The sequence below is a fragment of the Sinocyclocheilus grahami genome, unplaced genomic scaffold, assembly GCF_001515645.1.
Source record: "Sinocyclocheilus grahami isolate Dianchi unplaced genomic scaffold, SAMN03320097.WGS_v1.1 scaffold56.1, whole genome shotgun sequence".
NCBI lineage: Eukaryota > Metazoa > Chordata > Actinopteri > Cypriniformes > Cyprinidae > Sinocyclocheilus > Sinocyclocheilus grahami.
In genome coordinates this window covers 1,779,273-1,793,714 of record NW_015505235.1, presented here as the reverse complement: position 1 = coordinate 1,793,714, position 14,442 = coordinate 1,779,273, and the positions used below count along the sequence as shown (strand labels likewise).

Here is a 14,442-nt window from a genome sequence, read left to right as displayed (position 1 = left end):
GTAAGTAAAATTATCATTAAAGTATAAAGATGGTATAGTATCCCCCCCCCCTGTTCTATGATAAGCAAGACTGAACATGGGTGTCATATTTCACAGTCCTGAAATGTGTTGACTTATAATTAATAATTGATTTTTGCTCCATATTCCAGAGGAGCCAGGCCACTGCTGAAATAACGTGATTGGCGCTTTAACACGCTGCCAACAACAGCGCCTCCCCAAGCGTTACTACAATCCGGCTTCGCTGTACTCTCCGCGCACCTGGAGATCCGCGTAACGACGCGCAGCATCTGCTGACGTCCGGACATTGCGCGCGGTCCGAGCATTCTTGAAGGTGCGTTTTGCTCAGCATCAGCGCCGCGAGATCCAGAGAGGCAGGCAGCCTCCCGGAAGATAAAAAGCTCAGGCTGCGCGATGCACGAGTCGGGGAACGTTACGATCGACACGCATCGTGGGAGCGTAATATTGTGGAATCAGGTCGTTGTGTAGCCTAAACTTCACGCACAAACTGCTTGGGATGACAGACAGGGGTGCCATTGCTCTCCGGTGACAAGTGGACTGTTTTTACACCATCCTTCTAAATAAGGAAGCAGGGCTGTCAGACATATGACCACCGTCCCGATTTGGGCGCTGCCAGAGTGCCCATCGCATCCCATGATCGCGCGCAAGCCGTCCAATAAGGCTCAGCATGCGACCCCCATTGCACACGTGGAGTGACAGCAGCGTCCCATCATCATCAGTCTGCCGCTCGCAACTTTCTCTCTCTCTCTCTCTCTCTCTCTCTCTCTCTCTCTCTCCTCCCCCATCCCCTGATATATGATGTCATGTAAGGATGAGGGTGGCTTCTGAGGTGAGATAGGGATTTTGGTGAGTGGCATTCTCCACGACCCGAGGCTTCGGAGCTGCAAAACATGGTCATCACCACCTTCTCCACCTCAAGTCGTGTCTCCGCGCTCTCTCCCCGTTCTTCCGCCGCTCTCATCTCGGGCCACCGTCGCATGCCCGAAGTCCTGACCTGCCTCGCTAAATTAAGCCTGCACCACCATGCCGAGGGAAGAAAAACTAGAAGAGGGGTATTTTTAGTGCCATTAATTTTGACCACGTGCCCCGAAGGTAAACCCGATGGCCACTGCGCAAAGGTTTCTCATCAGTATGTCCTGCGAGGCCAACACGCAACACTGGCCAAGGACTGCCGTTCTGCTCTTGGGATTGCTCCTAGTTGGGATTGTGTCCTCCAGTCCGCTTCCGAGTAGGACTAATAGGACAACTTTACTGGAGAAGCGATGGGAGAGCCTCTTCTCCCGCTCCGTGCTGGGGATCTCTGGAGAGAGACCAGAGGCGAACTGGGAGAATGACTATTTGCTGGGCATCAAAAGAGTGCGGAGGCTGTACTGCAATGTAGGCATCGGGTTTCATCTTCAGGTCCTCCCAGACGGCAAGATAAACGGTGTACATAATGAGAACCAGTACAGTGAGTTCACGGAATAATGCAGTACTTAATTGCGCAGTGCTCTTTATTCTTTAGAAGCGACACTCGTCTTTGGAGGCAAAGACAAATCTATTAAAACACACACACACATACACACACATACACAGTATCCCTTAGTGCTAAATATCTGCGCAGGGCTAAAACACGACATGAATGCTGGGACGGATATAGATGCCAACTTATTTTTACACCGGCTCCTTGTGCGGCCCAGAAGCGCTTAGAACATGCACGACTCTCCAAGTGTGAGGGATGTTCGTATTTCGGCAATAATGTTGTAGCCTAGTGGCGCGAGAGAGGCCGTTTGCGCATCCACAATTGGCACCTGCAGAGGTTCCACCCACCGCATGCCTTCTTGTTCTGAGTCCAGCGGAGTCGCTACTGTGTGTAACATGCTTGTTCTGTTTGAGCAGGTCTCATAGAGATCTCCACTGTGGCCAGAGGAGTGGTTAGCCTGTACGGTGTGAAAAGCAAGCTGTTTGTCGCAATGAATAACAGAGGAAGGCTGTACGGAACGGTAGGTGTGCACAACCGTGTCGCCTTTCTTTCTGCCTGCCAATGCAACTAGGCTTTGCATCCCCGAAAATCGAGTGCGTGATGACAGGTGATGCTTCCTTTGAGCGTTTTCAACTTATTCATGACCCATGCATTTCGCACGTAAGGGGGTCGCGCGACTAATATTAGTGTTTACGGCGTGTGCTGCATTCATTCATGCCTTATAAATATAATGTGTTGAACCAGGACGTTTGCCACAGCTGCACGGCTTTTGCAAATTATTATTAAACGGTGCATTAGATCCAGGCACAGCGCCAAAGCGCCTCGCAAGCACGAGTAAAAGGTTTATAATAATTGCCTGCATTACGCTTATAAACTAACGCCTCATTCTTTTATATTAGCTGGTAGTTAGTTGTAGGTCATTAGGTATCGCACATGCAGTGCTTAGTTGCAGTTCTCATCTTGCTTTACACTTTATCTTATATACTGTGTTACATTGGGGGGAATCCCGTTAAATTGGGAGATGACTGCGAAAAATGTCACAAATTAACCTGAATGTGTAATAAAATGTGTGCATAAATTGAAATATTTTGTAGAGCAGCTTGTATTTACACATTGATTTAAACAGTTAATAGCAGTAGTAGTGATTATGTAGTTTGTTATTTACATGTAATGTGTTTAATGTAAAGTGTGTCTGCAGGTTTGAAGGGTAAATGATGCATTTGGCTGAAGTTTGGCATAGGTGTGACAAGCGCAGTGCAACACTGGTCCTTAGGGGCCCATGAGCGCATGACAGCTCTATCCAAAAACTGCAGAGCGTTACTAGAGCATCCTCTGTATGAGCGGAGATCAAACGGACGCCACAGGCTGGTCTTGCAGTCATCATTAAAGTGGTTTTTAATTAAAAGGCCTGTTTAGCTCAAGGATTATCAGGTTAATGCTTCAGGTTAATGGGTTTCTTGTGGAACCAGGCTCAGCTGAAAGTTTCTTTGCAAATTTGTTCAGTATGTTGTCTGTTATGGAAAATCAGGCTGAGAAACTGGTCCGTTCAAGAGGTTAGATGTATTTGCATTCAGAGTCATGTGCAAAACAGTGCTGTTGTCTATGAGTTGCTTACTGCTTCACAGAAGCCTCATTTATTTGCTCAGATGTTTGACTCATTGAAATAGGAAAGCACTAATAGTCATGAATGCAAAATTATTGTGCATTGCAGGGTTATTATCTCACTAAAACTAAAACTCTATTACCTAACTAACTCTATTATCTAACTCAAATTAAAACCACACACACACACACACACACACATATTTGTTACTTTAAATAAAATACACTTTTTATTTCAGCAGTTGCCAAAGCAAAATTTCTCATTTTCATTTAGTTTAACTTAATGTACTAAAATAACAAACACTGAAATTATATGTAATATAGGTATAATTAAAACTATATAGGCATATTAAAAAAATGATTGTAAAAATGACAGAAGCACAAAACAAAATGACTAAAACTTTAACCAAATTTAACATGAAATGGAAAATACAAAAATAAAAACTAATTCAATATACAGGTGCATCTCAATAAATTAGAATGTCGTGGAAAAGTTCATTTATTTCAGTAATTCAACTCAAATTGTGAAACTCGTGTATTAAATAAATTCAATGCACACAGACTGAAGTAGTTTAAGTCTTTGGTTCTTTTAATTGTGATGATTTTGGCTCACATTTAACAAAAACCCACCAATTCACTATCTCAACAAATGAGAATATGGTGACATGCCAATCAGCTAATCAACTCAAAACACCTGCAAAGGTTTCCTGAGCCTTCAAAATGGTCTCTCAGTTGTGTTCACTAGGCTACACAATCATGGGGAAGACTGCTGAACTGACAGTTGTCCAGAAGACAATCATTGACACCCTTCACAAGGAGCCACAAACATTCATTGCCAAAGAAGCGGGCTGTTCACAGAGTGCTGTATCCAAGCATGTTAACAGAAAGTTGAGAGGAAGGAAAAAGTGTGGAAGAAAAAGATGCACAACCAACCGAGAGAACCGCAGCCTTATGAGGATTGTCAAGCAAAATCGATTCAAGAATTTGAGTGAACTTCACAAGGAATGGACTGAGGCTGGGGTCAAGGCATCAAGAGTATTTAATACACGAGTTTCACAATTTGAGTTGAATTACTGAAATAAATGAACTTTTCCAAGACATTCTAATTTATTGAGATGCACCTGTATATAAAAAACTATAGTAGTATCTCAATGATACTAAAATAACACACATTTTCCAGTTGTCATTTAACTGAACTTGATTACTAAAACAATTAAAAAGTATATTTATTAATGAAAAACTATATAGACATATTAAAAAAACAATAACTAACATGATAAAAACACAACAAAATCACTTAAACTTTAACCAAATTTAAAACAAAAAACAGAAACTAATTATATATATATATATATATATATATATATATATATATATATATATATACATATAAACTAAAATAGTTTCTCAATGATATTAAAACCTCACAAAATTTCTCATTTTCATTTAGTTTACCTTGACATACTAAAATAACTCAAACTTAAAATGAATAAAAAAACTATATAGACAAAAACTAATAAAAATGACAAAAACACCCAACAAAATGACTACATAAATTAATAAATAACTAAAATTGAAATGATAAAAACTATTATGAAGAATTAGTATCACAGTGATACTAAAATAACACTGGTGCCTCTGACTGAATGCTGGCATTCACATTCCTTCTCTTCTCCGTCTTTCAGGCTACCTTTAAAGACGAATGCAAGTTCAAGGAGACCCTGCTGCCAAATAACTACAATGCCTACGAGTCCTCCGTTTACAAGGGATTCTATGTCGCTCTCAACAAACACGGCCGAGTGAAGCGAGGCAACAAGGCCACCACCGCCATGACGGTCACCCACTTCCTACCGCGAATATGAACAGACTCTTGCAATAATTCTTCATTTGCACTGATCTCCCCGAGAGATCTGAAAACTGACACACAAACATACAAGGAACTGCAAGAATATCACCAAAATAGTACTTCTTTTTTTATATGTATATTTGGATAGGTCAGCTTTTTATTAGGATCTCTGAATATGCTATCCGTCGCTGCTTACTTCTTTTATTTATATATATTATTGGTTATGGATGTGGAGGCTATCCCAGCCTTCCTTTCTGTAATCAGGTGCTTGCCAAGAATCAAACAGACTCTAGGATGGATGATGGATGTCCTCCTCAGCTTTTTATAGTGAAATTATGTTTTTTATTACCTCAAAGAGCTACCTAGATGGTTTAAAAGGATGCATGAAGTTACGCTTGTTATTTTTAGTTCTGTCTGAGCCGATACAAGCATAACGAGTCTTTATTTTTTTTATTTTACTTTCTGTTTTTCTCATGCTGTGGGGTTGTGTGAGCACTTAAAAGAAAGCAGATCTCTCTTGCTGCATGTCGCACTGAGGTGCCTTGGCATTCCCGCACACCGCCCCTTTAACATGCATGCTCTGAACGCCCCGGGGCGTCAGAAATAGGGCTGATATGTTAGCCAGGGCCCCGCGGGGACTGTCCCACAAGGGCCCCAGAGAGGGGCGAGGGGGATGGGTGTGCATCTCTGCTTTATTTTATGTTTCTCTAATTAGAGAACGCTGTATGAGACGCGAGACCGGCTTGTAAACACTGATCATCTCTGGCCTTCGGCATCATCTGCTGTCGACTCAGAAATGAGGTGTAACTTTAGCCCCTTTCACTGGTAATCCCAGTAAATTGCCATAAAAATGACTAGAATGACTTTTCCAGTACGCAATGGCTTTGTACTGCTAAGAGACCATTCATGCATCAGTACCAAAATACCGGTAAACTCTGTGATGTGAGTCATTGGAAAGGATGCAGTACTTTTTCTTCATTAGCTCATATGCGTTTTGAATTTGATAAAAAAAAAAAGTCTTCTGAATGGAAACCCGTTTCCTCCACCAAATATAAAAATAAAATGGGTAATTGTAATGGGTGAGATAAAAAGTTGCAATTATTTAAAAAAAATTGATGTTTTGATCTTAAAAACACAAAACGCCACACAATAGTATCCAAAACACTGCTAGAATTTATTTACCGGTATTTTAAAAAAAAAAGTCCTGTTGACACATGATCTCTAAACTAATTTACCAGTACAGAAAGTGTGCGTGAAAGGGGCTATTATCTTTTCTAGCCGAACCGCTATTGGAGCTTTGAGGCTGTACATTTTATTTGTGGACTAGACTGTTTTTGCAATCAGAATTATACTTTTTATAAAGAAAATGGGGGGAAAAAACTAAAAAAGTGAGAAAACTACAGGGGAACTGATGCAAGCGCACATTGAAAATGTTAAACATGGCCGGTCCGATTATACTATTGCTTACAACAGGTTTGCCTGAACAAAAGGAGCACTTGAAAATAAGCTTTAAGCATTGCTGTGAATGAGAACGTCTTCTAAACCAATGAAAATACTGTAAATACTGACTCTGCACTGAAAACGCCAGTAGCCTGGAGCTTTGTCGCTTGTTGCTAAAGGCACACTGCCATCCATGATGGTATCTGATTCAAGGGAATACGTGCAGTATATGTTTATTTATTTTTGCCTCTGGTGTGAGTATATGTGTGTGCACCTGTCCATGTGGATGCTTGCGTGTGTGTGTGTGAGTGTGAATCCTGGTCGATGGGGCAGTGGAGTCTGGCTCTTTCCTGTTGCTGCAGAGGCACTGCAGTGGCACTCGCGACTGCTGCTCTATGCAAATGTAATTACAGGGCAGACACCGTGTGGCATCCGAAATGAGGGACGCTCACTGTTTTATATGATTTTGGTATGTCTGCTTTTGTTTACATCAGTTTCTGTCACCAAATGTCACCCCACCCTGTTTATTTAACCCTTGTGCTGTTCTGAAAACCTTTACCTAATTTGGTGTTTCTGGTCAAAAATGACTGGCCTTTTGAAAATTGCTTGTAAATCTCTTGTTAATACTATATTGTCACCAAATCTTGGATTTAATCTTTTTGTCAACTTGTTTTCTTTCAATTAGCACAGGGTTTTATTTATTTCTGGACTGGTTGTAGGCCTCATTGATCTGAGTTTATGGACCTCGGTTTTTGAGTGAAAAAACAATATTTGTGGATCATTGTGGCATTGGTCACTCAAAAACTGAGGTGCATGAACTCTGATCAATGACACCCTTGATCAATCAGTTCCAAAAACAAAAACAAAACTCATGTTAATTCAAAGAAAACAGGTTGATAAAAAAGATTGAATCCAGTATTTGGCAAGAAAATAGCATAATGAGAAACTTGTTAGCAATTGTTTTGTAGGTTGTTCATTTTAGAGGTGGAGCAAGGTGGAAAAACCTCCAAAAAAGTACCAAAAATATTTTTGGGAAGTTGCTATACCCTTTGTGAGCAACTTCGGTAAGTTTTAGTCCAATGCGATAACATTAACTAACAATTTTGAGAAATAGAAAATCTCTCCGGGTCACAGCATGAGGGTTAAAGGGAAAGGAATCAAAAGGAATGACGTTATTTTAGAAAGACTTATGGCCTGGTTGTTTGTTCAGTCTGTTTGAAGTATGTGGAGCAGAGGCCATGCTGGTGACGTCTCCCTCGCAACATGGCTAGTCTTGTAAAAGCCACTGTGCACAGAAGCCTTGAGATTCCAGTAGTGGCACTAGGGTTCTTTATGGTTTTCCATCCAACTTTAGTCCAAGGTCGTAGCCATGGAGTTGAACTGGTCGAAAACGTCCGTCCAAGGTTTCGTTGTGGTCTCATTATCATGTGTTTGGATCCATGCTGCATTCAGTTAAGGTTGTTCTTAACTGAATTTACCATTGCTCTGTTCAATTGCTCTGTGAATTCAATGCAATCGATTCCCTACACAGACTTGGTCATGCGAATTTGTGCTGAACAACAGAAAGTTGCTTGGTTTTAAAATGATTTCTGTGTTTCTTGTACATCTCTACACGAAATGGATATTTTTTCCCTAAATTTTGCCTACAGTTTAGTCAGCATGAAATCAAAATCATCCCTATTTGCTTTCTTCGCGTCGGTTCCTGGTCTTATTGAGATTTATTGATCCACATTATTCCAGAGAAAAAATTTTGCCTCTGTAATATTTTAGCAAAATTGTAAACGGCCACTGTTCAAGATTTAAATCATTTCTGATGGCTAAAATCGCATTAGAGAAGTAAATTGTTTAGCCTACTGTTTTATGTTAACTTTAAGAATCTGAGACCAGACTTTTCAGGTCACCATGAATCCGAACAAATTCAACTTGATCTCATGAGAAAACTTTCTTTTTTTACACGGTGGCGATTTCATATTAATGTGATTTGTACAATTTTCAGAAAATAGTAAGCATGACGTTTCACTCCTAAACCTAACCCACAGGTCGTACAAAAATATACCAATACGAATTAGCCACCAATTCGCCAAAGTAAAACGGTTTGAATTGCAGTGAGAGTTGTGTTGGGTGAATCCAGTAGTGCTATGACGCTACTGGGTTATTCTCACTTGTTTGCTACTATATGAAAAGCAAGGTTTTTGTGGGACTGGCTTCTTCCTCTAGCGCAGTGAATATATCAGGACAGACCTCTGCAGGACTGATGCAATACTTTAGAGAGGCAAAAAAAGCCGATCATTTCAAGCTGCTTGTTTTGTGGTCTCATCTGTGAAGAGATGTTTCAGTATATAAGGGCATTCAGTCATTACTTGTACATTAGCACGTTTCTTGTCAATAATGTGCCACTGAGGACTGTATTTAGCTGATGTGCCTCAGAATTCATATCACTGTGAGTCCCAGTGAGACTTGCACACTTACGAAAAACAATAAAACACATTTAAAGGACAGAAATGTAGCTATTTAACAGCCATCTACGGTCACAACTTTTACCATCATCTAACATTTTGGCTTTGGTTTCACAGAAAAGTTCAACTTCATTAAAACGTATTATAAATAAAGCAACTCAAGAGTAATGGTTTTGGCAGACTGGTACTAAAATGCCGCAAGTCAACTTATATAAATGTACTATTTTAATACAGTATGTCTTCTGAATGTGTTATAATGATGCATTAGGAATTGAAGAGTTAAATCAGGGAGCCAAATGTTGCTGTTTCTTTCATTTGTGTCCTGATTGTGACAATACCATCTTAAGTCTGTGAAGAATGAACGATATGCATGAACATTTGGTAATCGGAGCCATCTGATATGTTGATGTATGTCGCTTGGATTTATAGCAACAGCTGTAAAAATGTTTATTGGGCATAAAATAGACACCAGTTTCCTGGTACACTCTGGACTCATGAGAAAAACGTATGTGCATGAATGACTGCAAGCTGTCACCGGCTGAATCCTCCTCACATATGCAGGGAGGAGTTCTGGAATCTTTGGAGCAGCAGAGGCATTAGATCGGGATGCCAGTTCATTGCTTTGCACTCTTTGTTTTGAAATGGCTTTGTGTGGCTGATCCCGTTACAAAAAGTTCTCTGTTTAAAAGTGTGTTTCTGTCCGCTCCTCTTTATAAAGTCATCTCTCACCCCTGCCCTAGTTATAATTTCTTGCAATGATTTTTTGAAAGTAGGAAACTGAGGACATAATCATGTGTTTCTGAGTACAAGCGCTGATGCTATGTATTGATACAGATATATTTGAGAAAAATATTTTTCCCCCCTTTGCTTTTCTACGTATGTGCTGTGCACAGCAGTTTAATCATATTCCTGATGTTATAAAACTATTTTCTTTTCTTTTTTTCTTTTATTTCATTTGCGTGTGTTTTTGTTACACATTTCAATTATGCTCAAAGTAGCAAGTACAGTGAGCAGTCATGCACAGTGTGCCCAGAACTGATTCTTTTCTAGAAATAACGCTGTCAGGATGTCACACTCATACAGGACCATTTATACAAAATGACAACAGTTCAATAAACTTCTTCCCTGGTTATTTGATGTTTTGTTTCTGATTCATATGCAAAACTTGACAGTTAAAATGCGTCCACTGGATCCAGTTTCTCCGTAAAAGTTTTTTTTTTTCATAATGTTAAACATTATGAAATGTTTGCATTTTTGAGAGATAGTCATTACTTCTCCAAGCCCAAATTATGGTTGATACTTTACAAATTGCTTTCAAAATACAAATTTACTAATTGTTTCTATTTTGAAATTCTAAACTATAAATAGAAAAGTAAAGTATTAAAAAATAAATAATATGATACAAATATAAAAGATATTTACAGTCATTCGTTTATTATGTATGTTGCTATATCATGTTATTATATATTGTTGTATATGAATATGGTTTATTTTTTATGTTTATTTATTTATGTATTTATTTTTTAATTTGAACAATTTCACCGTTATTGCGCACAGCTTTGCTCATGTTCAGCTTTTTGGTGCGTTACTTGTTCGTGAATGAGGCACAGGTTCCCTCTGCTGGCCAACTTGAGGAAGTTCAGACTGGGGTCATACTAACTACAGTATATATATCCGTTCAGTACACTAATCATGCAGTCACCTAATACAGGTACAAAACTGTCACTCGGGGGTATAATATGATGGACTTTTAAAGTACTAATATGTGACATTTTGGTGTAAATTAGGTCAAAAGATGTAGGCTACCTTTTACCTTTCGTATCTAAAGATACACCCCTCTGTACATGTTTTTATTGGTTAGACAATCCTAAGTAGCCTAAATAAACGTGGTAAGTAGATTTAGCATTTGAAAAACATCGGGAGACAACCAACTGATTCTCACATGCACAAAAACTATTCAAATGTATTCTTGTTTTCAGTTTTGTTTGTTGTCAGGATACATAGAAAGTCAAAGCTGTGCCAAATTGACAAGTCAGTTATGGTTTACCAGTCAATTACCTTCATATCAAACAGAAGGTGGACATGTTGAATCCGCCTCCTCACATCCTCTGGCTCTGCGGGCGAGTGTTGCGTAAAGGAGTGGCACAGGATGCGTTTAAATAGCCGCGCTCCCAAACTTTTACGCATCACAACTCCTTCAGCTCTGCACACTGGTTTTGCGCTTCGTGAAGATGCGTTGCGCACTTTCCAAACTGCACATGCTGCGCTCCTCCGTCCTTGCGCTGTGGATCACGGCTCTCCAGGGATTCCGATCTACGGATGCTGCCCCTAACCCCTCTCCCGTCCTGGGCTCCAGCTGGGGGAACCCGCGGAGGTACATCCATCTTCAGACCACCTCGGACTTAAACAACTTCTACTTGGAGATCAGCCCGAATGGACATGTGCGCAAAACTACAAACCGGGGGTCCTACAGTGAGTGGCATATCCTGTTTTTGATCAGCATAATATCCATATTTAGGATATTAGGCCAGTAACATAAAAATCAGTCTATGAATCATGAATAATTGTTGTTTTATATAGCCTATGTATTTCTCATTGTTTTATCTATGAAATAATGTCCTTCTTATTCCTCTTCGTATTCTGCATTCAACAGGTGTCATTTTATTGAAAGCAGAGAGCAGAGACCGTCTGGCAATATTTGGAGTGAAAAGTAACCGATTTTTATGTATGGACGCAGGAGGAACTCTTTTCACATCTGTAAGTATTCAAACTAATTAAAAACAAGCTATAAAAAGTAATCTATTATTATATTATTAATATAAATACAGTTATATAAGTGCGGTTGGTATGGAATCTAAAAATGGTAACATTGAATTTAACTGGTTTTATTCAAATGCTATTTAGTGTCACAGAATAAACCTAAATACATTAATTTATGCAAAGAATTTAAATATTATGGGTTAGATAAAGTAGAAATAGCTCTAGCAATTGCAGGTCACCAGATGTACAGTATAATAGCCTATCTACAAAGGTTATAGCCAATAATGTTCGCATTTTAACGTTAAACATTTTTAAAACGCTAAAAACTTCTTAATTGGTTAACAAGTTTTTTTTAACTATAGTATCATTAGCCTATATCAGATAATAAAATATAGCCTACGTTTTTATTTATTTATTTATTTATTTTACTATAAATAAAAGTTCATTCTAATTTTTTTCTACTATTTTTACAGATTTTTTTTTCTACAGTAGGTGAAAGCGCAAGAAAATGTAGCTATGAAGCTTGAAATAAGTTTGAATAATTATTTAACTATTTGTATGTTTTTATGTCTTTAGACTGTTTGCAGTAAGGAAGACTGTCTTTTTCACCACAAACTTTTGGAAAACCATCGTGACGTGTATTACTCCACCAAGCATGGCATACTGCTTAACCTGGACGGGGCGAAACAGGTGTTCATAGCGGGACAGAACCTCCCTCAGTCCTCTCTCTTCTTATCAGAGAAGAACACTGTTCCACTGGAGCGCCTGCAGCACCGGGAGAGGAGAAACCGACAGGTGAATCCATCAGACCCGCTGAACGCGCTCCGGTACGCAGAGGCGTCAGACTCCAGAGCTGCTCAAGAGGACGATGGGGACTTAGACTTTGAGCCGTCAGAGGGTCAAAACATCTCGAGGGAAACCCTGGTTTCTCCTTCCGATGATGACCCGTGGGATCTTCTTCACGACACGAGCCCCGGCAGTCCCCGGATTTCAGCAGTTGTCGGATAAAGTTACAGATCCTCCATGGCGTGACTGTTGAAAGTCGATGCGCCAACGTTAGAGTATGGCACCATAATATTTTCATCATAAATAAGTGTTTTTAAGGACATATATTTCAAACCAACTTCACATGTACGCTCTTAAAAATAAAGGTTTCTTGCAATGATGCCAAGGACCAATTTTGGTTTCCAAAAATAGGCTAACAGATTTTTTTTCTTAGTATGAAGAACATTTTTTTTTCACTGTAAAAAACCTTTGTGCGATATAAAGGTCCCATGACAGTTCATGGAACCATCAATGCTAATAAAGAACCTTTATTTTTAAAAGTAGAAATCTACAGATTATTTATGCTGTTGTGTATCTCCATCTCACCAAACCTGAAAAACCAAAACCTACTTAGTTTTTTGTACTAGTTTTTTTCACCTGCCACCATGAATTTGTCTTTGGTGCTGGACACCACCTGTGGACAACAATTGTCAAACAAAGAAAGTATTTATTTATTTAATGAATTACATATGTTTTATTTGTGGTATTTATATGTTTGCTTTAAGGGTTAGATGTGCAGTGAAATGTTATACTCATTTTAAATAAATAACATTTTGTTTCCTGATTAAAGAAAATGTGTTCTTTTATTTATTTGTGCCTTTGTCTTCAGTAAACCTAAAAAAGGTACAGTAAGTTGATTCAAAATCATCTGTTTGTCACTTGTTGGTTGCTGGACTCCTCATTGGAAATGTAACTGGTTTAACATTGACTTTCCCACCATTAGAGGTGAATAATGAACACTGAATCAGTCTGAAAGATCAATCTGCGCAGTCTCTGAGTCTCTAAGAATAAACCTTTCCACATTCTGTGTTGTTTCCAATGTCAAAGGCTGCACTTTGGCTATTTTTGGATGAAGGGCCTTAAAGAGAGCCAACATTTAAGTTACACTATGACCTGTTTACGCTATATAAGATAGAGATTTGCACTTAGATGATTTGAGGATTATGTTTTGAATTAAGGCAAAACATAGTAACTATAGTTACATTTAACAGTGTTATATAATTTAATAACAAAATAACTAATCCATTACAGTTACAGTGTGCGGGGAAAAAAGTGTAATTAAATTAAAGTGAGTTCCATCTGAATATGTTCTGTAAGGATATGTTGAAGAATACTAATTTGTTGCTTTGCCTGATTTTGATGTGCATGATGCCTTCTGCCACTAAAAGGCAGACTAGTGAAGCCATGCTATTCTGATGCTTTTAATTAGTTCTCTTGTTTAAATCTGCAGCGGACCACATCTAGTTACATCAGTCCACATTGCCACTGAAAGCTTTAGGCTACAACCTGTCTGAGAGTTGATTAACTGATTAAAAGTTGAAAACATTCGTTACAAATAGAAAACTAATCAAAGAGTAATCAGATGTAATCAGTTACATTGCTTTAATAAAATGAAATAGTTACACTACTTATTACGTTTAAATAGGGTAACTTGTGATCTGTGTTACTACATTTGCAAAGTAACCTTCCCAACACTGTATGCATTGTCTTATTAAATCTGCACACATTTCCAAAAGAAAAAGAAAAAATGGGATAAAATCAGGTTCAAAGCCATTTTTTCTTATTAGAGTTAAGAGTTTTTACATAGTTTTAGGGTGTAAGGATATCTCTTCTTATCACACCATAAATCAAAATCGAAAACTGTTAAATAAATCAGGTGAAATAGCCTACAAACAAACTCCTCTGTAAAAACACCCAGAATAAAGAAAGGCGAGAAGAGGATTTGTGAGAAAATGGCATTTAAAGATATTCACTGCAATTGAAATACAAATAACAAATGCAAATATTATGTAACAAACCGTTAAATTATCAAT

At 38.7% G+C, this 14,442-nt stretch overlaps 2 protein-coding genes across 2 annotated transcripts; both read left to right on the top strand.

Moving 5' to 3' along the window:
* Positions 1-200: 200 nt before the first annotated feature.
* fgf6b (fibroblast growth factor 6b) lies at positions 201-5,750 on the top strand. Its single transcript, XM_016270380.1, has 3 exons — positions 201-1,468; positions 1,897-2,000; positions 4,768-5,750. Exons 1-3 carry the CDS (start codon positions 1,120-1,122, stop codon positions 4,942-4,944), a joined length of 630 nt encoding a protein of 209 aa, XP_016125866.1. The 5' UTR covers positions 201-1,119; the 3' UTR covers positions 4,945-5,750.
* Positions 5,751-11,055: 5,305 nt separating this feature from the next.
* Positions 11,056-12,618, top strand: fgf23 (fibroblast growth factor 23). The gene is made up of 3 exons (XM_016270378.1): positions 11,056-11,296; positions 11,478-11,581; positions 12,161-12,618. The coding sequence occupies exons 1-3, from the start codon at positions 11,056-11,058 to the stop codon at positions 12,590-12,592; spliced, it is 777 nt and encodes a 258-aa protein (XP_016125864.1). The 3' UTR covers positions 12,593-12,618.
* Positions 12,619-14,442: the final 1,824 nt, after the last annotated feature.

Bases quoted from the DNA above. Each gene is read 5' to 3' on its own strand.
- fgf6b (XM_016270380.1), top strand. From the start codon at position 1,120: ATGGCCACTGCGCAAAGGTTTCTCATCAGTATGTCCTGCGAGGCCAAC. The intron at 1,469-1,896 runs GTGAGTTCACGG...CTGTTTGAGCAG, and splicing joins ACATAATGAGAACCAGTACA to GTCTCATAGAGATCTCCACT. The intron at 2,001-4,767 runs GTAGGTGTGCAC...TCCGTCTTTCAG, and splicing joins GAGGAAGGCTGTACGGAACG to GCTACCTTTAAAGACGAATG.
- fgf23 (XM_016270378.1), top strand. From the start codon at position 11,056: ATGCGTTGCGCACTTTCCAAACTGCACATGCTGCGCTCCTCCGTCCTT. The intron at 11,297-11,477 runs GTGAGTGGCATA...TGCATTCAACAG, and splicing joins TACAAACCGGGGGTCCTACA to GTGTCATTTTATTGAAAGCA. The intron at 11,582-12,160 runs GTAAGTATTCAA...TTATGTCTTTAG, and splicing joins GAGGAACTCTTTTCACATCT to ACTGTTTGCAGTAAGGAAGA.